The 19,570-nt window shown below is 52.1% G+C and overlaps 2 protein-coding genes across 3 annotated transcripts in view; one reads left to right on the top strand and one right to left on the bottom strand.

The window, feature by feature from the left end:
- The window catches only part of CDHR4 (cadherin related family member 4), a 53,342-nt gene extending 38,203 nt beyond the window's left edge, over positions 1-15,139 (top strand). Inside the window, exons 10-19 of one of the 2 annotated variants that reach the window (XR_011314913.1) lie at positions 3,111-3,213; positions 3,405-3,617; positions 6,798-6,943; positions 8,956-9,100; positions 9,201-9,415; positions 9,574-9,713; positions 11,807-11,863; positions 11,954-12,118; positions 14,737-14,764; positions 14,845-14,951. Coding sequence is in view for 1 of the 2 variants with exons in the window: in XM_069735992.1 (XP_069592093.1) it covers positions 3,111-3,213; positions 3,405-3,617; positions 6,798-6,943; positions 8,956-9,100; positions 9,201-9,415; positions 9,574-9,713; positions 11,807-11,863; positions 11,954-12,050; positions 14,737-14,764; positions 14,845-14,900 (1,200 nt within the window). In the remaining variant the exon portion in view is untranslated. Of the gene's footprint in view, positions 1-3,110; positions 3,214-3,404; positions 3,618-6,797; positions 6,944-8,955; positions 9,101-9,200; positions 9,416-9,573; positions 9,714-11,806; positions 11,864-11,953; positions 12,119-14,736; positions 14,765-14,844 lie in introns of both variants that reach the window. The other variant, XM_069735992.1, reaches the window with a different exon arrangement.
- LOC138647102 (uncharacterized) lies at positions 12,126-13,435 on the bottom strand (the record flags this gene model as incomplete). Its single annotated transcript, XM_069735916.1, has 2 exons — positions 12,126-13,031; positions 13,238-13,435. Coding segments are annotated over 2 exons (1,104 nt in total), but the record flags the coding sequence as incomplete, so codon positions are not given.
- Positions 15,140-19,570: the final 4,431 nt, after the last annotated feature.

Genomic DNA, 19,570 nt, shown 5'->3' with positions numbered 1-19,570 from the left:
TATCAGCCCCTCTTATAACGCTCCAGTACTGATATAACCTCCAGACATTACACCGTATGTGACTGATATCAGCCCCTCTTATAACGCTCCAGTACTGATATAACCTCCAGACATTACACCGTATGTGACTGATATCAGCCCCTCTTATAACGCTCCAGTACTGATATAACCTCCAGACATTACACCATATGTGACTGATATCAGCCTCTTATAACGCTCCAGTACTGATATAACCTCCAGACATTACACCATATGTGACTGATATCAGCCCGTCTTATAACGCTCCAGTACTGATATAACCTCCAGACATTACATTATGTGACTGATATCAGCCTCTTATAACGCTCCAGTACTGATATAACCCCCAGACATTACATCATATGTGACTGATATCAGCCTCTTATAACGCTCCAGTACTGATATAACCCCCAGACATTACATCATATGTGACTGATATCAGCCCCTCTTATAACGCTCCAGTACTGATATAACCCCCAGACATTACATCATATGTGACTGATATCAGCCCCTCTTATAACGCTCCAGTACTGATATAACCCCAGACATTACATCATATGTGACTGATATCAGCCCCTCTTATAACGCTCCAGTACTGATATAACCCCCAGACATTACATCATATGTGACTGATATCAGCCCCTCTTATAACGCTCCAGTACTGATATAACCCCCAGACATTACATCATATGTGACTGATATCAGCCCCTCTTATAACGCTCCAGTACTGATATAACCCCCAGACATTACACCGTATGTGACTGATATCAGCCCCTCTTATAACTCTCCAGTACTGATATAACCCCCAGACATTACACCATATGTGACTGATATCAGCCCCTCTTATAACGCTCCAGTACTGATATAACCCCCAGACATTACATCATATGTGACTGATATCAGCCTCTTATAACGCTCCAGTACTGATATAACCTCCAGACATTACACCATATGTGACTGATATCAGCCCCTCTTATAACGCTCCAATACTGATATAACCTCCAGACATTACACCATATGTGACTGATATCAGCCCCTCTTATAATGCTCCAGTACTGATATAACCCCAGACATTACACCATATGTGACTGATATCAGCCCCTCTTATAACGCTCCAGTACTGATATAACCCCCAGACATTACACCATATGTGACTGATATCAGCCCCTCTTATAACGCTCCAGTACTGATATAACCCCAGACATTACATCATATGTGACTGATATCAGCCTCTTATAACGCTCCAGTACTGATATAACCCCCAGACATTACATCATATGTGACTGATATCAGCCCCTCTTATAACGCTCCAATACTGATATAACCTCCAGACATTACACCATATGTGACTGATATCAGCCCCTCTTATAACGCTCCAGTACTGATATAACCCCAGACATTACACCATATGTGACTGATATCAGCCTCTTATAACGCTCCAGTACTGATATAACCCCCAGACATTACACCATATGTGACTGATATCAGCCTCTCTTATAACGCTCCAGTACTGATATAACCCCCAGACATTACACCATATGTGACTGATATCAGCCCCTCTTATAACGCTCCAGTACTGATATAACCTCCAGACATTACACCATATGTGACTGATATCAGCCCCTCTTATAACGCTCCAGTACTGATATAACCCCAGACATTACACCATATGTGACTGATATCAGCCTCTCTTATAACGCTCCAGTACTGATATAACCCCCAGACATTACACCATATGTGACTGATATCAGCCCCTCTTATAACGCTCCAGCACTGATATAACCCCCAGACATTACACCATATGTGACTGATATCAGCCTCTTATAACGCTCCAGTACTGATATAACCTCCAGACATTACATCATATGTGACTGATATCAGCCTCTTATAACGCTCCAGTACTGATATAACCCCCAGACATTACACCATATGTGACTGATATCAGCCCCTCTTATAACGCTCCAGTACTGATATAACCCCCAGACATTACATCATATGTGACTGATATCAGCCCCTCTTATAACGCTCCAGCACTGATATAACCCCCAGACATTACACCATATGTGACTGATATCAGCCCCTCTTATATCGCTCCAGTACTGATATAACCCCAGACATTACACCATATGTGACTGATATCAGCCTCTTATAACGCTCCAGTACTGATATAACCCCCAGACATTACACCATATGTGACTGATATCAGCCTCTTATAACGCTCCAGTACTGATATAACCTCCAGACATTACACCATATGTGACTGATATCAGCCTCTTATTACGCTCCAGTACTGATATAACCCCCAGACATTACACCATATGTGACTGATATCAGCCTCTTATTACGCTCCAGTACTGATATAACCCCAGACATTACACCATATGTGACTGATATCAGCCTCTTATTACGCTCCAGTACTGATATAACCCCCAGACATTACACCATATGTGACTGATATCAGCCTCTTATTACGCTCCAGTACTGATATAACCCCAGACATTACACCATATGTGACTGATATCAGCCTCTTATTACGCTCCAGTACTGATATAACCCCCAGACATTACACCATATGTGACTGATATCAGCCTCTCTTATAACGCTCCAGTACTGATATAACCTCCAGACATTACATCATATGTGACTGATATCAGCCCCTCTTATAACGCTCCAGTACTGATATAACCCCAGACATTACACCATATGTGACTGATATCAGCCCCTCTTATATCGCTCCAGTACTGATATATCCTCCAGACATTACATCATATGTGACTGATATCAGCCCCTCTTATAACGCTCCAGTACTGATATAACCCCAGACATTACACCATATGTGACTGATATCAGCCCCTCTTATAACGCTCCAGTACTGATATAACCCCAGACATTACACCATATGTGACTGATATCAGCCCCTCTTATTACGCTCCAGTACTGATATAACCCCAGACATTACACCATATGTGACTGATATCAGCCTCTTATTACGCTCCAGTACTGATATAACCCCCAGACATTACACCATATGTGACTGATATCAGCCTCTTATTACGCTCCAGGGCCCCCTGTAATCTCGGCCTTCTCTGCAGATTAACAGCTCTCTGAACTACGACTCCTATCAGATGGCGAGTGTGAACTTCCAGTTCGCGGCCACGGTGGTGGTGACGGACAGCGGGACGCCCCGTCTGAGCAGTGAGTGCCGCGCAGGGAGGTGGAGGAGGTCGGAGCCTCGTTGCAGCCTCCATCGTGTTTGTGGATTTTGGTGACCGTTCCCTTTAGTATCGGGGGATCCTTCTTCAGTTTCTGGGTCGCCCACATTTGCTACATCCAGGGATCCGGTGTGGGGGCTGGTTCTCCGGTGACCGCGTGTCTTTGCTTTGCAGCCAATATTCCGGTCTTCATCACGGTGACCGCGGTTAATAATTTCCCTCCGGTCTGCGTTGGGCCGTCCTCCTTCACCGTTAATGAGAATGCCCCGTTCGGGACCGTTGTGGGGCAGATAAACGCCACCGACGCCGACTACAAATTCAACAACGTGCAGTTCTCCATCGAAGGGGGTCCAAATCCCCCCGTCTTCTGTGTCATCCCGAGTACTGGTAAGACGCACATCACATGCCCAGATTATCAGCCAGGTGGGAGCACACGCCGGCAGCCCCCCGAGGGAGGAGGCCTCATATAAAACTAAATGGCTACAGTTGGCACTGGGAGCACGGGGGTGTCATGTGCCGGGAGTATGTAGGGGGGTGGATGTCGTGTGCCTGGGAAGTGGGGTGATGTGCCGGATTTACGGTGGGGTATTTTGTACCTGAGGATGGGGTGTTGTTGTGTGCATGGAGTTGAGATTATGGAGGTGTCATGTGCCAGGAGTATGGCGGGGGGAGGTGGGTGTCATGTGTCGGGATTATGGGGGGTATCGTATTGGTGGATTCACTCACTCCGCTGCTCAGAGGTAGACACAGGAACGTTTCTCGTTTGAATCTTCTACTGGTTTATTTAAAAGGTACGGCATAAACCAGTGCAAAGCTCAGCAAAATAAACACGGCCTTTCTGGCATGACGGGAAAACAAAAGACAACGTATAGGTCAGTGTATGTGGCTGCGGGGATCTGCCTGCTCAGGAAAAACTGCAAGGTTCAGCTCACTTTACCATAAAAACAGCTCTGGAGCTCTTGTCTCCAGGCACACAGAACACTGAATGATGCAGAAGGCTACACTGTGTTCCAAATTATTATGCACAAAAAGTTTAGGAGTGATAAGGTTAGAATTTTTTAGTTTGTCGTTTAAACTCATTGATGGTGATGTGTGTCCGGGCTCTTTAGATCACTGAATTGCAGATACCTGTGCAGATTAGTTTGGCCGGTGCGTCCAAATAAAGGCAAGACTACTTAAGATGGCTGTTCCATATTATTAAGCAGCCTACATTTTTGGCCAAAATGGGAAAGAAAAAGGATGTGTCGGCTGCTGAGAAGCAACAAATTGTGGAGTATTTAGGTCGAGGCATGACTACAATCAACATTGCCAAGACACTTCATCGTGATCATCACACAATCCAGAAGTATGTAGCTGATTCCCAGCACACACGTGTGCGTGCTGATAAGGAAAAATTGAGGACTCTTTCCAACAGGCAATTGCGTAAGGTTTAAAGAGCAGCGGCACAAATGCCTCGTCATAGCGGCAGACAAGTGTTTGAAGCTGCTGGTGCCTCCAACGTCCCCAGAACAGCAAGATGTAGGGTCCTTCAGAGGTTTGCAGCTGTGCGGATCCTGTCGACCACCTCTATCCACTGCACACAAGCAGAAACGGCTCTAGTGGCCAAACGATACATAAAGACTGACTTCCAAACTGTTTTGTTCACTGTTGTGAATTCTGCTTTTGGGTTCCCTCCGGTGGTTGTAAGTGGTAATGCAGTTGTCTCTGGGCTGCAGTCCTGGACAGGTGTATCTGCTGATTGCAGTTCTGACTGGGGTATTTAGGTTTGCAGGACTCATTAGTCCTTGCCAGTTGTCAATGTTTCTTGGGAAGTGTTGGATCTCTGTCTGGCTTCTCCTGCTTAGCTGCCAATTCAGCAAAGATAAGTGTCTGTTTCTTTTTCTATGGCACACAAGCTGTGTGCTTGTTTTTTGATTGTATTCCTGCTCTGAGTTTAGAAGTCTCTGAAGTTGCAGATATACGTTCCACGTCTTTAGTTAGATGGAGGAATTTTTTGTATAATCTGCTGTGGATATTTTTGGAAGGGTTTTAATACTGACCGCTTAGTATTCTGTCCTATCCTTTCCTATTTTAGCTAGAGTGGCCTCTTGTGCTAAATCCTGTTTCCTGCCTGCGTGTGTCTTTCCTCTCCTACTCACAGCCAATATTTGTGGGGGGCTGCCTATCCTTTGGGGTTCTGCTCTGAGGCAAGGTAGAATTCCTATTTCCATCTTTAGGGGTATTTAGTCCTCCGGCTGTGACGAGGTGTCTAGGGTTTGTTAGGTACACCCCACGGCTACTTCTAGTTGCGGTGTTAAGATCAGGATTTGCGGTCAGTATAGTTACCACCTACTCCAGTGAAAGTTTTCATGCTGCTCCAAGGTCACCGGATCATAACAGTTCACCGATGAGTGCCGTGCAACGCCCGATGGTCCAGATGGATGGAGTGGAGGATGGCTGGTTGATGGACACCCCATGAAAACACGGCTAAGGCGCCAACAAGGAGGAGGTAGAGTAATGTTTGGGCTGGAATCATGGGGAGATTGTCGGCCCCTTTATGATCCCTGAAGGGGTAAAGATGAACTCCATAATCTATGTGGAGTTTCTAAAACACTTCCTGCCATGGGTCAAGAGGAAGAACCGCGCTTTCCGCAGCAAGATCATTTTCATGCATGATAATGCACCGTCTCATGCTGCAAAAAACACATCTGCATCTCTGGCTGCTATGGGCATAAAAGAGGACAAACTTATGGTGCGGCCGCCATCTTCCCCTGACCTCAACCCCATTGAGAACCTCTGGAGCATCATCCAAAGGAGTCTATGATGGCGGGAGGCAGATCATGTCTAAGCAACAGCTCTGGGAGGGGATTCTGTCCACATGCAAAACAATTGGAGCAGAAACCATCCAAAACCTGACAAATTCAATGGACGAGAGAGTTCAGAAGCTTCTTTCCAACAAGGCGTCCTATGTGCAAATGTGACATCACCTAGAATAAAGATTTCACTTGAAAACTGTTTGATTTCATTTTGTAATAAGCTGATAATGCTTAGAACTTCACAATTGACCATTTTATTGTTTAAAATTAAATAAAAAAGGTTGAAAACTCTGCTGTGCATGATAATTTGGAACATGCGTTTTGAGTGTTTATTTTTTTTTTTAAACATACTGTTTTCATAGGCAGTTTGTTCCCAAACATTGCAATTATACTAGAATAGTAGATGACTGGAAAATAACAATGACTGCAATTCAGAGAGGTAATTTACAGAAAATATGAGGAAATATTATTTGCATAATAATTTGGAACACAGTGTATTTACCTTTGACACCCTACCCTGGTGAGGAGATACGGCAAAGGCCTTCCATCCACTCTTCAGCTTTTCACTAAAACCCAGCACTTAACATGGCCAATTAACCCTTCTCAGCACTTAGTATGATGGCATTTTTTCAGGTTCATATCACTGAAGCTAATAACCTCAGTGATAGATATCTCCCCTCCAGTATTTTATCAGTGACCTTGTCACACCGGATTAGTGGGGTGTCGTGTGTCGAGATTATGAGAGGTGTCATGTACCTTCCCTCCATTCCAGGGGAGCTGAAGCTGCTCGGACCCCTGGACTTTGAGACCACAAGCAGCTACTCCCTGAAGATGAAGGTGGTCGACCTCAACAACGACATTGCCCCGGATCCTGAAAAACAGATGACTGCTTTCTGCAGCGTCACAGTCAGTGTATCGGTAAGAGGTCACCACTGCTTGACCACTCGATCGCATTGCCTCCACCTCCTCTGATTGCCCCTGCTCCCCTGCCCGCCGTCCCAAGTTGCCATTCTGACTGGAAACAGGGTTCTTCTCAGTGACAGCAGCAGGTGATGATCACATCCGCTCTCCTGGACAGACACTAGCTGTCACCCAGCTCCGTGTCCCTCTGATGGTTTTGCCAGACAGACAGTCACAGGAAGTCTTCCCTGCATCCTTCCATGCATTCGCCTTTGCTTCAGCTCCTGCAGCAGCCCCTGCGTCCCTCCATGCGTCAGCCCCTCTGTCCTTCCCTGCTTCAGCCCCTGTCTGTCCCTCCGTCCTCCCCTCTCGTCTGTCCCTCCGTCCTCCACACTCGTCTGTCCATCCGTCCCCTCCACTCGTCTGTCCCCCTCACTCGTCTGTCCCTCCGTCCTCCCCACTCGTCTGTCCCTCATCCTCCCTACTCGTCTGTCCCTCCGTCCCCCCACTCGTCTGTCCCTACGTCCCCCCACTCGTCTGTCCCTCCGTCCTCCCCACTCGTCTGTTCCTTGTCCTCCCCACTCATCTGTCCCTCCATCCCCCTCACTCATCTGTCCCTCGTCCTCCCCACTCGTCTGTCCCTCCATGCTCCACACTCGTCTGTCCCTACGTCCCCCCACTCATCTGTCCCTCCATCCTCCCCACTCGTATGTCCCTCCATCCTCCCCACTCGTCTGTCCCTCCGTGCTCCCCACTCATCTGTCCCTCCGTCCCCCCACTCGTCTGTCCCTACGTCCCTCCACTCATCTGTTCTTCCGTCCTCCCCACTCATCTGTCCCTCCATCCCCCTCACTCATCTATCCCTTCGTCCTCCCCACTCGTCTGTCCCTCCATCCCCCTCACTCGTCCTCCCCACTCATCTGTCCCTCTGTCCCCCCACTCATCTGTCCCTCCGTCCCCCTCACTCGTCTGTCCTCCCCACTCGTCTGTCCCTCCGTCCCCCCACTCGTCTGTCCCTCCGTCCCCCCCACTCGTCTGTCCCTCCGTCCTCCCCACTCGTCTGTCCCTCCGTCCCCCCACTCGTCTGTCCCTCCGTCCCCCCCACTCATCTGTCCCTCCGTCCCCCCCACTCATCTGTCCCTCCATCCTCCCCCACTCGTCTGTCCCTCCGTCCTCCCCCACTCATCTGTCCCTCCGTCCCCCCACTCGTTTGTCCCTCCGTCCTCCCCCACTCGTCTGTCCCTCCCTCCTCCCACTCGTCTGTCCCTCCGTCCTCCCCACTCGTCTGTTCCTCCGTCCTCCCCACTCGTCTGTCCCTCCGTCCTCCCCACTCGTCTTGTCTCTCCGTCCCCCCCACTCGTCTGTCCCTCCATCCCTCCCACTCGTCTGTCCCTCCGTCCTCCCCACTCATCTGTCCCTTCGTCCCCCCCACTCGTCTGTCCCTCCATCCTCTCCCACTCGTCTGTCCCTCCGTCCTCCCCCACTCGTCTGTCCCTCCGTCCTCCCCCACTCGTCTGTCCCTCCATCCCACCACTCGTCTGTCCCTCCATCCCCCCACTCATCTGTCCCTCCGTCCCCCCCACTCATCTGTCCCTCCGTCCTCCCCACACATCTGTCCCTCCGTCCCCCCCACTCGTCTGTCCCTCTGTCCCCCCCACTCGTCTGTCCCTCTGTCCTCCCCACTCGTCTGTCCCTCCGTCCTCCCCACTCATCTGTCCCTCCGTCCTCCCCACTCATCTGTCCCTCTGTCCTCCCCACTCATCTGTCCCTCTGTCCTCCCCACTCATCTGTCCCTCTGTCCTCCCCACTCGTCTGTCCCTCCGTCCTCCCCACTCGTCTGTCCCTCCATCCTCCCTGCATCGGTCCTTGCAGAGTGTGACTGGATCTGGTGTTTACAACCAAATGTCAAAACAGAAAGCACAGGATGCTGGGAGTTGTAGTTCATCGGTGACACAGGGAGCTGGAGGTTGGAACAGTGTTATTGTCCTATTATTTGCGCCATCTCGCAGTGTCCATCTTGTGCCTTCCAGGACTACAACGACAACCCCCCGGTCTGCAGCCCGCCATTTTATCTCACCACCATCTACTCCACGCTGCTGACCACGTCACCGTTCCTGACATTAAGCTGCAGCGACAAAGACGTGACGTCTGTGCTGAGCTACAAGATTGTGGGAGGTGAGCAGGGCAGCTGTGCCGTGAGCGGGGTCCTGTGCCGTGGGTGGGGTGCTGTGGGTGGAGTCCTGTGGGCGGAGTCTCAGGTGCGTCTGTCCCACAGGTAACATTAACAGCCGCTTCCGCACGGTCGGCCCCTCTGTGTTGCACAACGGCTTCTCCTTTAACTCGGACGGCCTGATGGATCCGAAGACTTACGAGCTGCTCATTCAGGTGACGGACAGCGCGGTCGCTCCGCAGTTCAGCACCACAGCAACTGTGTTTGTGACCGTCATCCCCTGGACCACGACGATGGCGACGACCACCAAAACCACCCCGGTGAGAGGAGGCAGGGGCGTGATGTGTGGTCAGTATGTGCCTCAGGAGCTCTAGGACCCCAACATGGACATACAGCATGTCTGACATCGGGGGCTGATGATGGAGTGGGGGGGGGGACACGGACCAGCAGTCGCCATGTTTTATCATCTTCATTCCAGACACCAGAGAAACAAACGATAATCGTCAATAAGACTCTGGACTACTGGCAGCCGGACGTCTGGTTCATCGTGGTCCTGACAATCACTGGCATTCTCTTCCTCTCCGCCATCGCATTACTGACCTGGGCGCTGTGCAAAAGGTGCGTGTTCTGCCTCATGTCATATAACGCAGCGGTGACATCACTGACCTCCACGTGTCGTGTAGTATGGCGGTGACATCACTGGTGACATCACTGACCTCCACGTGTCGTGTAGTATGGCGGTGACATCACTCGTGACATCACTGACCTCCACATGTCGTGTAGTATGGCGGTGACATCACTCGTGACATCACTGACCTCCACATGTCGTGTAGCACAGCGGTGACATCACTGACCTCCACGTGTCCTGTAGCACAGCGGTGACATCACTGGTGACATCACTGACCTCCACATGTCTTGTAGTATGGCGGTGTCATGGTTCACGCGGAGGATACCTTTCTCAGCCCCGCCGATCACACCAATTTATAAATATAGCTGTAGGCACTACTATAGTTGTGGTGCTCAAGTAGGTGCCCAAACCGTACAATATTAAAGATAAACTTGGCACACACGTAGCGAAATATAGTGAAGATTTAATAAATGAGAGCACATACAGTAGATGTTTCGGTCAAACTTAGACCTTCATCAATGTACCTCTCTTAGAGCATTTTAAGTTTTTTTTGGGTCACAAAAGGGTTAAACCCCACTTCTAGTAGGAAGTCAGTTTACAAAAGGCTGAAACCGGCGCAAATGGAAGGACTAACGGACGTGGTATCCACCACTGGACCAGCGGTGGATACCGCGTCCATTAGTCCTTCCATTTGGAAGCAGAAAAATCTCCTTAAAACTACTCATTTCCTCCTCCCAACCAATACCAGCCCAAACTGGTATAGCCCCTTCCAAACTGCAGGCATTTATTTGTTCTATTAATGTGTTATATATGGGCACTGATCCGGTCTAGAGCTATAAGAATTATATATTCCGGATGTCCATCGATAGATCTATCACTCACTGAAAGCGCTAGCAGCTAAACGCAACGAGTGCAAAGCGTGGATTTCTACTGAAGCGGTTCATGTAAGTACGCCGTGCTTACACTTAAAAGAATCGCCCTGACGTGGTGCACCTCGGGAACCTGGTGTATTTCGTATACGAGATTCATACAGCGAGATATGCATAAAAATTGTTTTAATATTCTAAGTGAAGGGGAGGTGTCAGCCTCTAAGTGATGTCACCACAGGGGAGTGCCTGGATTTTGGGCTAAGAATAACCTAAAGACACTGCAAGAATGCTGTCTCACTGTGTCCGGGGTCTAGCTGCTATATAGATGTGACATGTATCTAGATGTGTGCATCCTACAAAGCCCACAGGCCAGCCATGATGATATGAAAAGATCTGAACGCTATGTAAGTGTTCTTTTCAATTTTAATCCTTTTTTATTTGTAAGCTGTATTGTACATATGATTTGTCTCTTTTATTATTTATTTTTACACTTTATAAACACTGCCTACTTTTTTGGAGTAAAATATAAAATTACTAGCTTGTCTCTCCATGCTCAAAACGAACTGTTGCGTCCTCTGAGGTGAATTACGCTACTGATTTGGGTTGGTTCCGGACCCGTTAACAATTAAGAGAATCGGAGCTGGTGGCAGCATACTTTGTTTTGTGCGTTTGGGTGGCTTTGTAGCGACGGCGGCGTTGATAATTTTTGTTCCCGCCTGAATGGGAGTAGTTATATCGCCCTCGCTGCAGTGTGCCCAATAGCCAGTACATAGCAGGCAGCCTTTCTGGTGACTAGTTACACCAGTACCTGGTCTGACCTGAGGGTAAGGGGGCGCCAGAGAGCTACAAGTTCCAAACCGGAACTGGGAAGTGGGATATAGATAAATCCCCTTCAGAAAGGACGAGGGGGCAACCAAACAGCCCTGGTTCATGACAAATTGGTGTGAGTAGTGGGGTGATAAAGGTAACCTCCCCGTGAACCGTGACATATTGGTGGCAGCACGGTGGGATTCCGTGACACTCCACATGTCGTGTAGTACGGCGGTGACATCACTGGTGACATCACTGACCTTCACATGTCATGTAGTACGGCGGTGACATCATTGACCTCCACATGTCGTGTAGTATGGCGGTGACATCACTGGTGACATCACTGACCTCCACATGTCGTATAGTTCAGCGGTGACATCACTCATCAGATTGTCATTTTCTAGATCCTCGTTCTGTGCACCAGGCACCAAGGACTTAACCCAGCCGCTGCTACCAGACAGGTAAGAGCTCAGAATAGTCACCTCCCCCGATCCCATGTGACCAGAAGGGGCGGAGCTGTGACTACCTCTTACATTTGTTTTGGTTGATAGCTCAGTTACAAGAAATGAAGCCGTTGGTGAAGTCCCAAACCCGACGCCACCTTCCAAGGAGAAAAAGGACATTGCCCCAGTGAGCCCACTTAGCCTGGTATGAAAGTGGTTAAAAGACTGATAAGTCCGGACCCTGGAGGCGATGGCTCTGCAGGATGATGGGGTGTAGGTGTTATGATATTGGGGGAGGAGCCTGTAGCTGACTTATGGAAGGGGAGGGGCCTGAAGCTGATGGTTGACGCAGAGGGGCCTGTAGTTGACTGCAGGGGAGGGGCCTGTAGTAGACTGCAGGGGAGGGGCCTATTGCTGACAGATGGCGGAGAAGAGCCTGTAGCTGACGGATGGCAGAGAAGAGCCTGTAGCTGACGGACGGCGGGGAGGGGCCCGTTGCTGATGGACGGCAGGGAGGGGTCCATAGCTGAGGGACGGCGGAGAGGGGCCCGCAGCTGACGAACGGCAGAGAGGGGCCCGCAGCTGACGGACGGCGGGGAGGGGCCCGCAGCTGACGGACGGCTGGGAGGGGCCCGCAGCTGATGGACGGCAGAGAGGGGCCCGCAGATGATGGATGGCGGGGAGGGGCCCGCAGATGATGGATGGCGGGGAGGGGCCCGCAGCTGACGGATGGCGGGGAGGGGCCCGCAGCTGACGAACGGCAGAGGGGCCCGCAGCTGACGGACGGCAGAGGGGCCCGCAGCTGACGGACGGCGGGGAGGGGCCCGCAGCTGACGGACGGCGGGGAGGGGCCTGTAGCTGACGGACAGCGGGGAGGGGCCTGTAGCTGATGGACGGCAGAGGGGCCCGCAGATGATGGATGGCGGGGAGGGACCCGTAGCTGACGGATGGCGGGGAGGGGCCTGTAGCTGACGGACAGCGGGGAGGGGCCTGTAGCTGATGGACGGCAGAGAGGGGCCCGCAGCTGATGGATGGCGGGGAGGGGCCTGTAGCTGACGGACAGCGGGGAGAGGCCTGTAGCTGACGGACGGCGGGGAGGGGCCCGCAGCTGACGGATGGCGGGGAGGGGCCCGTAGCTGACGGATGGCGGGGAGGGGCCCATAGCTGATGGACGGTGGGGAGGTTCCTGTAGTTGACGGATGTGGGGGAGGGGCCTGTAGTTAACAGTCGGCAGGGAGGGGCCTGTAGCTGATGGCTGGCAGGGAGGGGCCTATAGCTGATGGACGTGGGAAGGGGCCTGTAGCTGATGAAAGGTGGGGAGGGGCCTGTAGTTGACGGAAGGCAGGGAGGGGCCTGTAGCTGACGGATGGTGGGGAGGGGCCTGTAGCTGACAGATGGTGGGGAGGGGCCTGTTGCTGATGGACGGTGGGGTGGGGCCTGTAGCTGACGGGCGGTGGGGAGGGGCCTGTATCTGACGGACGGCGGAGAGGGGCCTGTAGCTGATGGCTGGCAGGGAGGGGCCTGTAGCTGATGGACGGCAGGGAGGGGCCTGTAGCTGACGAACGGCGGGGAGGGGCCTGTAGCTGATGAAAGGTGGGGAGGGGCCTGTAGTTGACGGAAGGCAGGGAGGGGCCTGTAGCTGACGGATGGTGGGGAGGGGCCTGTAGCTGACAGATGGTGGGGAGGGGCCTGTTGCTGATGGACGGTGGGGTGGGGCCTGTAGCTGACGGGCGGTGGGGAGGGGCCTGTATCTGACGGACGGCGGAGAGGGGCCTGTAGCTGATGGCTGGCAGGGAGGGGCCTGTAGCTGATGGATGGCAGGGAGGGGCCTGTAGCTGACGGACGGCGGGGAGGGGCCTGTATCTGACGGACGGCGGAGAGGGGCCTGTAGCTGACGGCTGGCAGGGAGGGGCCTGTAGCTGACGGCTGGCAGGGAGGGGCCTGTAGCTGACGGCTGGCAGGGAGGGGCCTGTAGCTGACGGACGGCAGGGAGGGGCCTGTAGCTGACAGACGGCAGGGAGGGGCCTGTAGCTGACGGACGGCGGGGAGGGGTCTGTAGCTGATGGATGGTGGGGAGGGGCCTGTAGCTGACAGATGGTGGGGAGGGGCCTGTTGCTGATGGACGGTGGGGTGGGGCCTGTAGCTGACAGGTGGTGGGGAGGGGCCTGTATCTGACGGACGGCGGAGAAGGGCCTGTAGCTGATGGCTGGCAGGGCGGGGCCTGTAGCTGATGGACGGCAGGGAGGGGCCTGTAGCTGACGGACGGCGGAGAGGGGCCTGTATCTGACGGACGGCGGAGAGGGGCCTATAGCTGACGGCTGGCAGGGAGGAGCCTGTAGCTGACGGCTAGCAGGGAGGGGCCTGTAGCTGACGGACGGCAGGGAGGGGCCTGTAGCTGACGGACGGCGGGGAGGGGCCTGTAGCTGACGGACGGTGGGGAGGGGCCTGAAGCTGACGGACGGTGGGGAGGGGCCTGAAGCTGACAGACGGTGGGAAGGGGCCCGTTGCTGATGGATGGTGGGGAGGGGCCCGTTGCTGATGGATGGTGGGGAGGGGCCTGTAGCTGACGGACGGTGGGGAGGGGCCTGAAGCTGACAGACGGTGGGGAGGGGCCCGTTGCTGACGGACGGTGGGGTGGGGCCTGTAGCTGATGGACGGTGGGGAGGGGCCTGTAGCTGACGGACGGTGGGAAGGGGCCTGTTACTGACGGATGGTGGGGAGGGGCCTGTAGCTGACAGACGGTGGGGAGGGGCCTGTAGCTGATGGATGGTGGGGAGGGGCCTGTAGCTGACAGACGGTGGGGAGGGGTCTGTAGCTGATGGATGGTGGGGAGGGGCCTGTATTTGTTGTGTTACTCGGCGGTGACTTCCCTTCCTGTTCTGTTCCTACAGCAGTTTGACGGTCGAGCACAAGATCCAGGTAAGGTTTCATCCTGCTTTTTCTTCTGACATGTTTGTTGCGTCCTGTCTGTTCGTAACGCCTGTGGGTTGTTTTTGCAGTTTCCGGTCGTGAATATCTGTTTAACAGCCACACTGGGGAAAGACGCTGGTTGTGACGGACGTTCCCACTGTTGGTGCTCATTACAGCTCATGGAAGAAGATGGAAGTTTTCGGCTGTAGATTCTGATTTTCCGCCTGTCAAATTTCTGAGATTTTCTGCTTGCAGTACTGAATGCTTCCTCCAGGTGTCACTGGTGCTCCGAGCTTGGGAACAGTGACACCTGGAGGACATGCGCTGAACTGACGCCAGAGAACACAAATCCTCTGTATATATCCAAATAAAAGTGAGACTCTACGTCCTGGTGGGCTCGGTGCATCCCGGGGGGCTCGGTGCGTCCCGAGGGGCTTGGTGCCGTGTGCGGCGCCCGGACCCGACCCCACGCCATCCTCCATGTCGCACCTTTCTGTAATTCCTGGGGCCACCCTGTACGTCCCACTGGGGTCAGGGACTATACGGGGCTCTCTGGACATGACAGCGGGCAGCCTGCTACCATCTGTGACTTCTTCAGGTGGAGGAGATGGCCGGTGCGGGGATCAGCAGCTGTTGCTGCCTCATACGGGCATCCAGACTCCGCCAGCATCCAATACCGTAATTACTCGTGCCAGCGCCTCCATCAGGGTACGGTGCCACCGACAACCCCAGTCATTGTCAGGATGGGCTGCACATGATGGAAACACAATCAACCACCCGGATGGAAGGAAAAAGACAGTGACCGCCCATAATCACAGAATATCATGATAACCGGAGCCTGAGCGCAGCATACAGGGGCCCCGGACCTTTGTCACACGGCCCATGGGGCCCATCCATCTCATACAGAAGAACAACCCAAACACAGGGCGTCCAGTCCCAACAGCGGACACCACCCAGACCCGGATGCAACCAGTCTGCGGCATGTCACGATATAGTCTGGATGAGGGCAGTCTGCGGCATGTCACGATATAGTACGGATGCGGACAGTCTACGGCATGTCACGATATAGTACGGATGCGGACAGTCTGCGGCATGTCACGATATAGTCCGGATGCGGACAGTCTGCGGCATGTCATGATATAGTCCGGATGCAACCAGTCTGCGGCATGTCACGATATAGTCCGGATGCGGACAGTCTGCGGCATGTCACGATATAGTCTGGATGCGGACAGTCTGCGGCATGTCACGATATAGTCTGGATGCGGCCAGTCTGCGGCATGTCACGATATAGTCTGGATGCGGACAGTCTGCGGCATGTCACGATATAGTCTGGATGCGGACAGTCTGCGGCATGTCACGATATAGTCTGGATGCGGACAGTCTGCAGCATGTCACGATAGTCTGGATGCGGACAGTCTGCAGCATGTCACGATAGTCTGGATGCAACCAGTCTGCGGCATGTCACGATATAGTACGGATGCGGACAGTCTGCGGCATGTCACGATATAGTCTGGATGCGGGCAGTCTGCGGCATGTCACGATAGTCTGGATGCAACCAGTCTGCGGCATGTCACGATATAGTACGGATGCGGACAGTCTGCGGCATGTCACGATATAGTCTGGATGCGGGCAGTCTGCGGCATGTCACGATATAGTTTGGATGCGGGCAGTCTGCGGCATGTCACAATATAGTCCGGATGCAACCAGTCTGCGGCATGTCACGATATAGTCCGGATGCGGACAGTCTGCGGCATGTCACGATATAGTCTGGATGCGGCCAGTCTGCGGCATGTCACGATATAGTCCGGATGCGGCCAGTCTGTGGCATGTCACGATATAGTACGGATGCGGACAGTATGCGGCATGTCACGATATAGTCCGGATGCGGACAGTATGCGGCATGTCACGATATAGTCTGGATGCGGGCAGTCTGCGGCATGTCACGATGTAGTCTGGATGCGGCCAGTCTGCGGCATGTCACGATATAGTCCGGATGCGGACAGTATGCGGCATCTCACGATATAGTCCGGATGCGGACAGTATGCGGCATGTCACGATATAGTCTGGATGCGGGCAGTCTGCGGCATGTCACGATGTAGTCCGGATGCGGACAGTATGCGGCATGTCACGATATAGTCTGGATGCGGCCAGTCTGCGGCATGTCACGATATAGTCCGGATGCGGACAGTATGCGGCATCTCACGATATAGTCCGGATGCGGACAGTATGCGGCATGTCACGATATAGTCTGGATGCGGGCAGTCTGCGGCATGTCACGATGTAGTCTGGATGCGGCCAGTCTGCGGCATGTCACGATATAGTCTGGATGCGGCCAGTCTGCGGCATGTCACGATATAGTCTGGATGCGGCCAGTCTGCGGCATGTCACGATATAGTCCGGACACTATGTGCCTGCAGCTTCTGAATTCTCACAGCGCTTGCACTTTTCACTTTTCGGATTCTCTCTTGCACACCTATGTGATTTGGATACTTCTGGCCACATTACGACTAGACGTGTCCGGCCTCGCTCAGTTCTTTTTCTTTCCGTGAGGCCTCACTGTCTCGTCAGCACGTGACCCCGTGAGTGAAAGTCGCCGGAGGAGAATCCTGACAGCGTGCGGTACATGGTGCAGCAATTGTAATGTCAGAATATACATTTGTATCACATGAACCTACAACTCTCGGGATGTCCTCAACAATGGGAGGAGATGTTGGGAGTTGTCAGTGTTTGTAGAGATTCAGGGTCAGTGGTGGTCTCGTCCGCATGGACCACGGCTCATACCACTGAGGGCCCGGCTGTGTGTCCACGTGGGCAGAACACTGCGCAGACCACACAGGGTGAGGGGAACACAGTGCGCCAATAATTTACTAAACCACAACACAATAGCAAACAGAACAGTCCCAGCAAAAATGGTGCAAATCACAGAGTGTCACCCTCCCGCTGACTCGCCCGGATAATGGCCGCTGTGACTTCAGATCTTCCAGGCAGTGGTGTATCTAGGGCACCCGGGGGAAGAATCCATTTTGGCATCCCCCCCCCACGACATATGCGATTTTCACACTTAGTCATGTGCCCACGAGCTCCTCTCCCCAATGTTCTCAATAATAAACTGAGAGAAGCAGAAGAGAAGCTCGATGTCACAGGACCACAAGTCTGAAAGTGAGTGACGTGTCCATGTGACGACTACTGGAACCTGCAGAGCTGAATCCTGACATCGCAGCTTCTGGATTCTCACAACGCATGCACTGCACACTACTAGGATTCTCCCTGGCCGGAGGACGGTGATGTCAGCACAAGTATGTGATTTGTATACTTCTGACCACATTCCGCCTAGACGTGCCCGGCCTCACTCAGTTCATTTTCAATGACGGAGGCCACACATGTCTAGTCAGCACGTGACCGCGTGTATGTAAATCGCCAGCATGAGAGAATCCTGACAGCGTGCAGTGTGAGAAGTCAGAAGTCTGCAGTCACAAAGAATGACTGCAGACTCATCACAAACCTGGACATCCCCTTTAATGCTCCGAACATAAATAAAAACATGAGTCAGTATCACACATAACATTTATATCCAGGTACCTTATAGATGGCGTCGCCTCTGGAGCCGTTCTTCTTCATCTTGTCCAGACCCCATGATCAGTTTTCTCAGCCGTCTCTGCAGACTTCCATCTTCTCCGCTCTTTTGCAGAAAATCTCCACATGACGCCCTTAAAGATACAAGTGTCATTATAATGCTCCGGAATAAAAAACTGCCCCTCACTATACAGTTATATGAAAAAGTTTGGGCACCCCTATTAATCTTAAGCTTAATGTTTTATAAAAATTGGTTTTTTTGCAGCAGATATTTCAGTTTCATAGATCTAATAACTGTTGGACACAGTAATGTTTCTGCCTTGAAATGAGGTTTATTGCACTAACAGAAAATGTGCAATCTGCATTCAAACTAAATTTGACATTGCATAAGTATGGGCGCCCTTATCATTTTCTTGTTTTAAATACTCCTACCTACTTTTTACTGACTTACTAAAGCACTTTTTTTTTTTTATTTCTAACCTCATTGAGCTTTGATCTTCATAGCCAGGTGTATGCAATCATGAGAAAAGCTACTTAAAGTGGCCACTTGCAAGTTGTTCTCCTGTTTGAATCTCCTCTGAAGAGCGGCATCATGGGCTCCTCAAAACAACTGTCTAATGATCTTGTGACGGGGTGTACGGCAGAGCAAGAAGGGACAACAGGCCGAGGGATGATTCAACAGATTTATTATCAAGAACGCTGGAACAACACATGCAGGTAGATCTACAGAGTCCACAATTAGTCCAATGGAACAGGTTCGGGGGCACCTCCCGATAATCCTTGTGCCAGGTAACAAAGCAATAGTCCACAATTAGTCCAATGGATCCCAAAACAATCTCACGAACGACGAGATATGTCCTCAGCTCAAGTCTCGCCCCATTCGCTTCCGCAGTCCCAGATGGACATGGGGTCTTGCCTCAGCTAAGAATCCCCACTCCTTCTCCTTCAAGGATCAACTCACATCTGATCTCAAAATAAGAATGGATTGTCTGAGCTCCTGGGATCCGCCCATGAAGGGGGGTAGGGGTCACACCTTCTATTCAAGGGTTGGGTCCACCAGAAGATTCTAGACTGGTGGGCTCCAGGCAGTCTAGGCAGTATTTACATTTGACTAGCCACCTGCTGTGAGGAAGAATGGCTATTCCTCCACTAGTGGTGTGGACAAAGATTAATTACATTATAGCTCAGGGCTGCAAGTATTGGGGGAAGGAGACAGGTTAGTTACATACACCCCATGACATT

This window comes from Ranitomeya imitator, chromosome 8 (genome assembly GCF_032444005.1).
Source record: "Ranitomeya imitator isolate aRanImi1 chromosome 8, aRanImi1.pri, whole genome shotgun sequence".
NCBI lineage: Eukaryota > Metazoa > Chordata > Amphibia > Anura > Dendrobatidae > Ranitomeya > Ranitomeya imitator.
The sequence above is the reverse complement of the archived record's forward strand: the minus strand, read 5'-3'. Positions and strand labels throughout refer to the sequence as shown.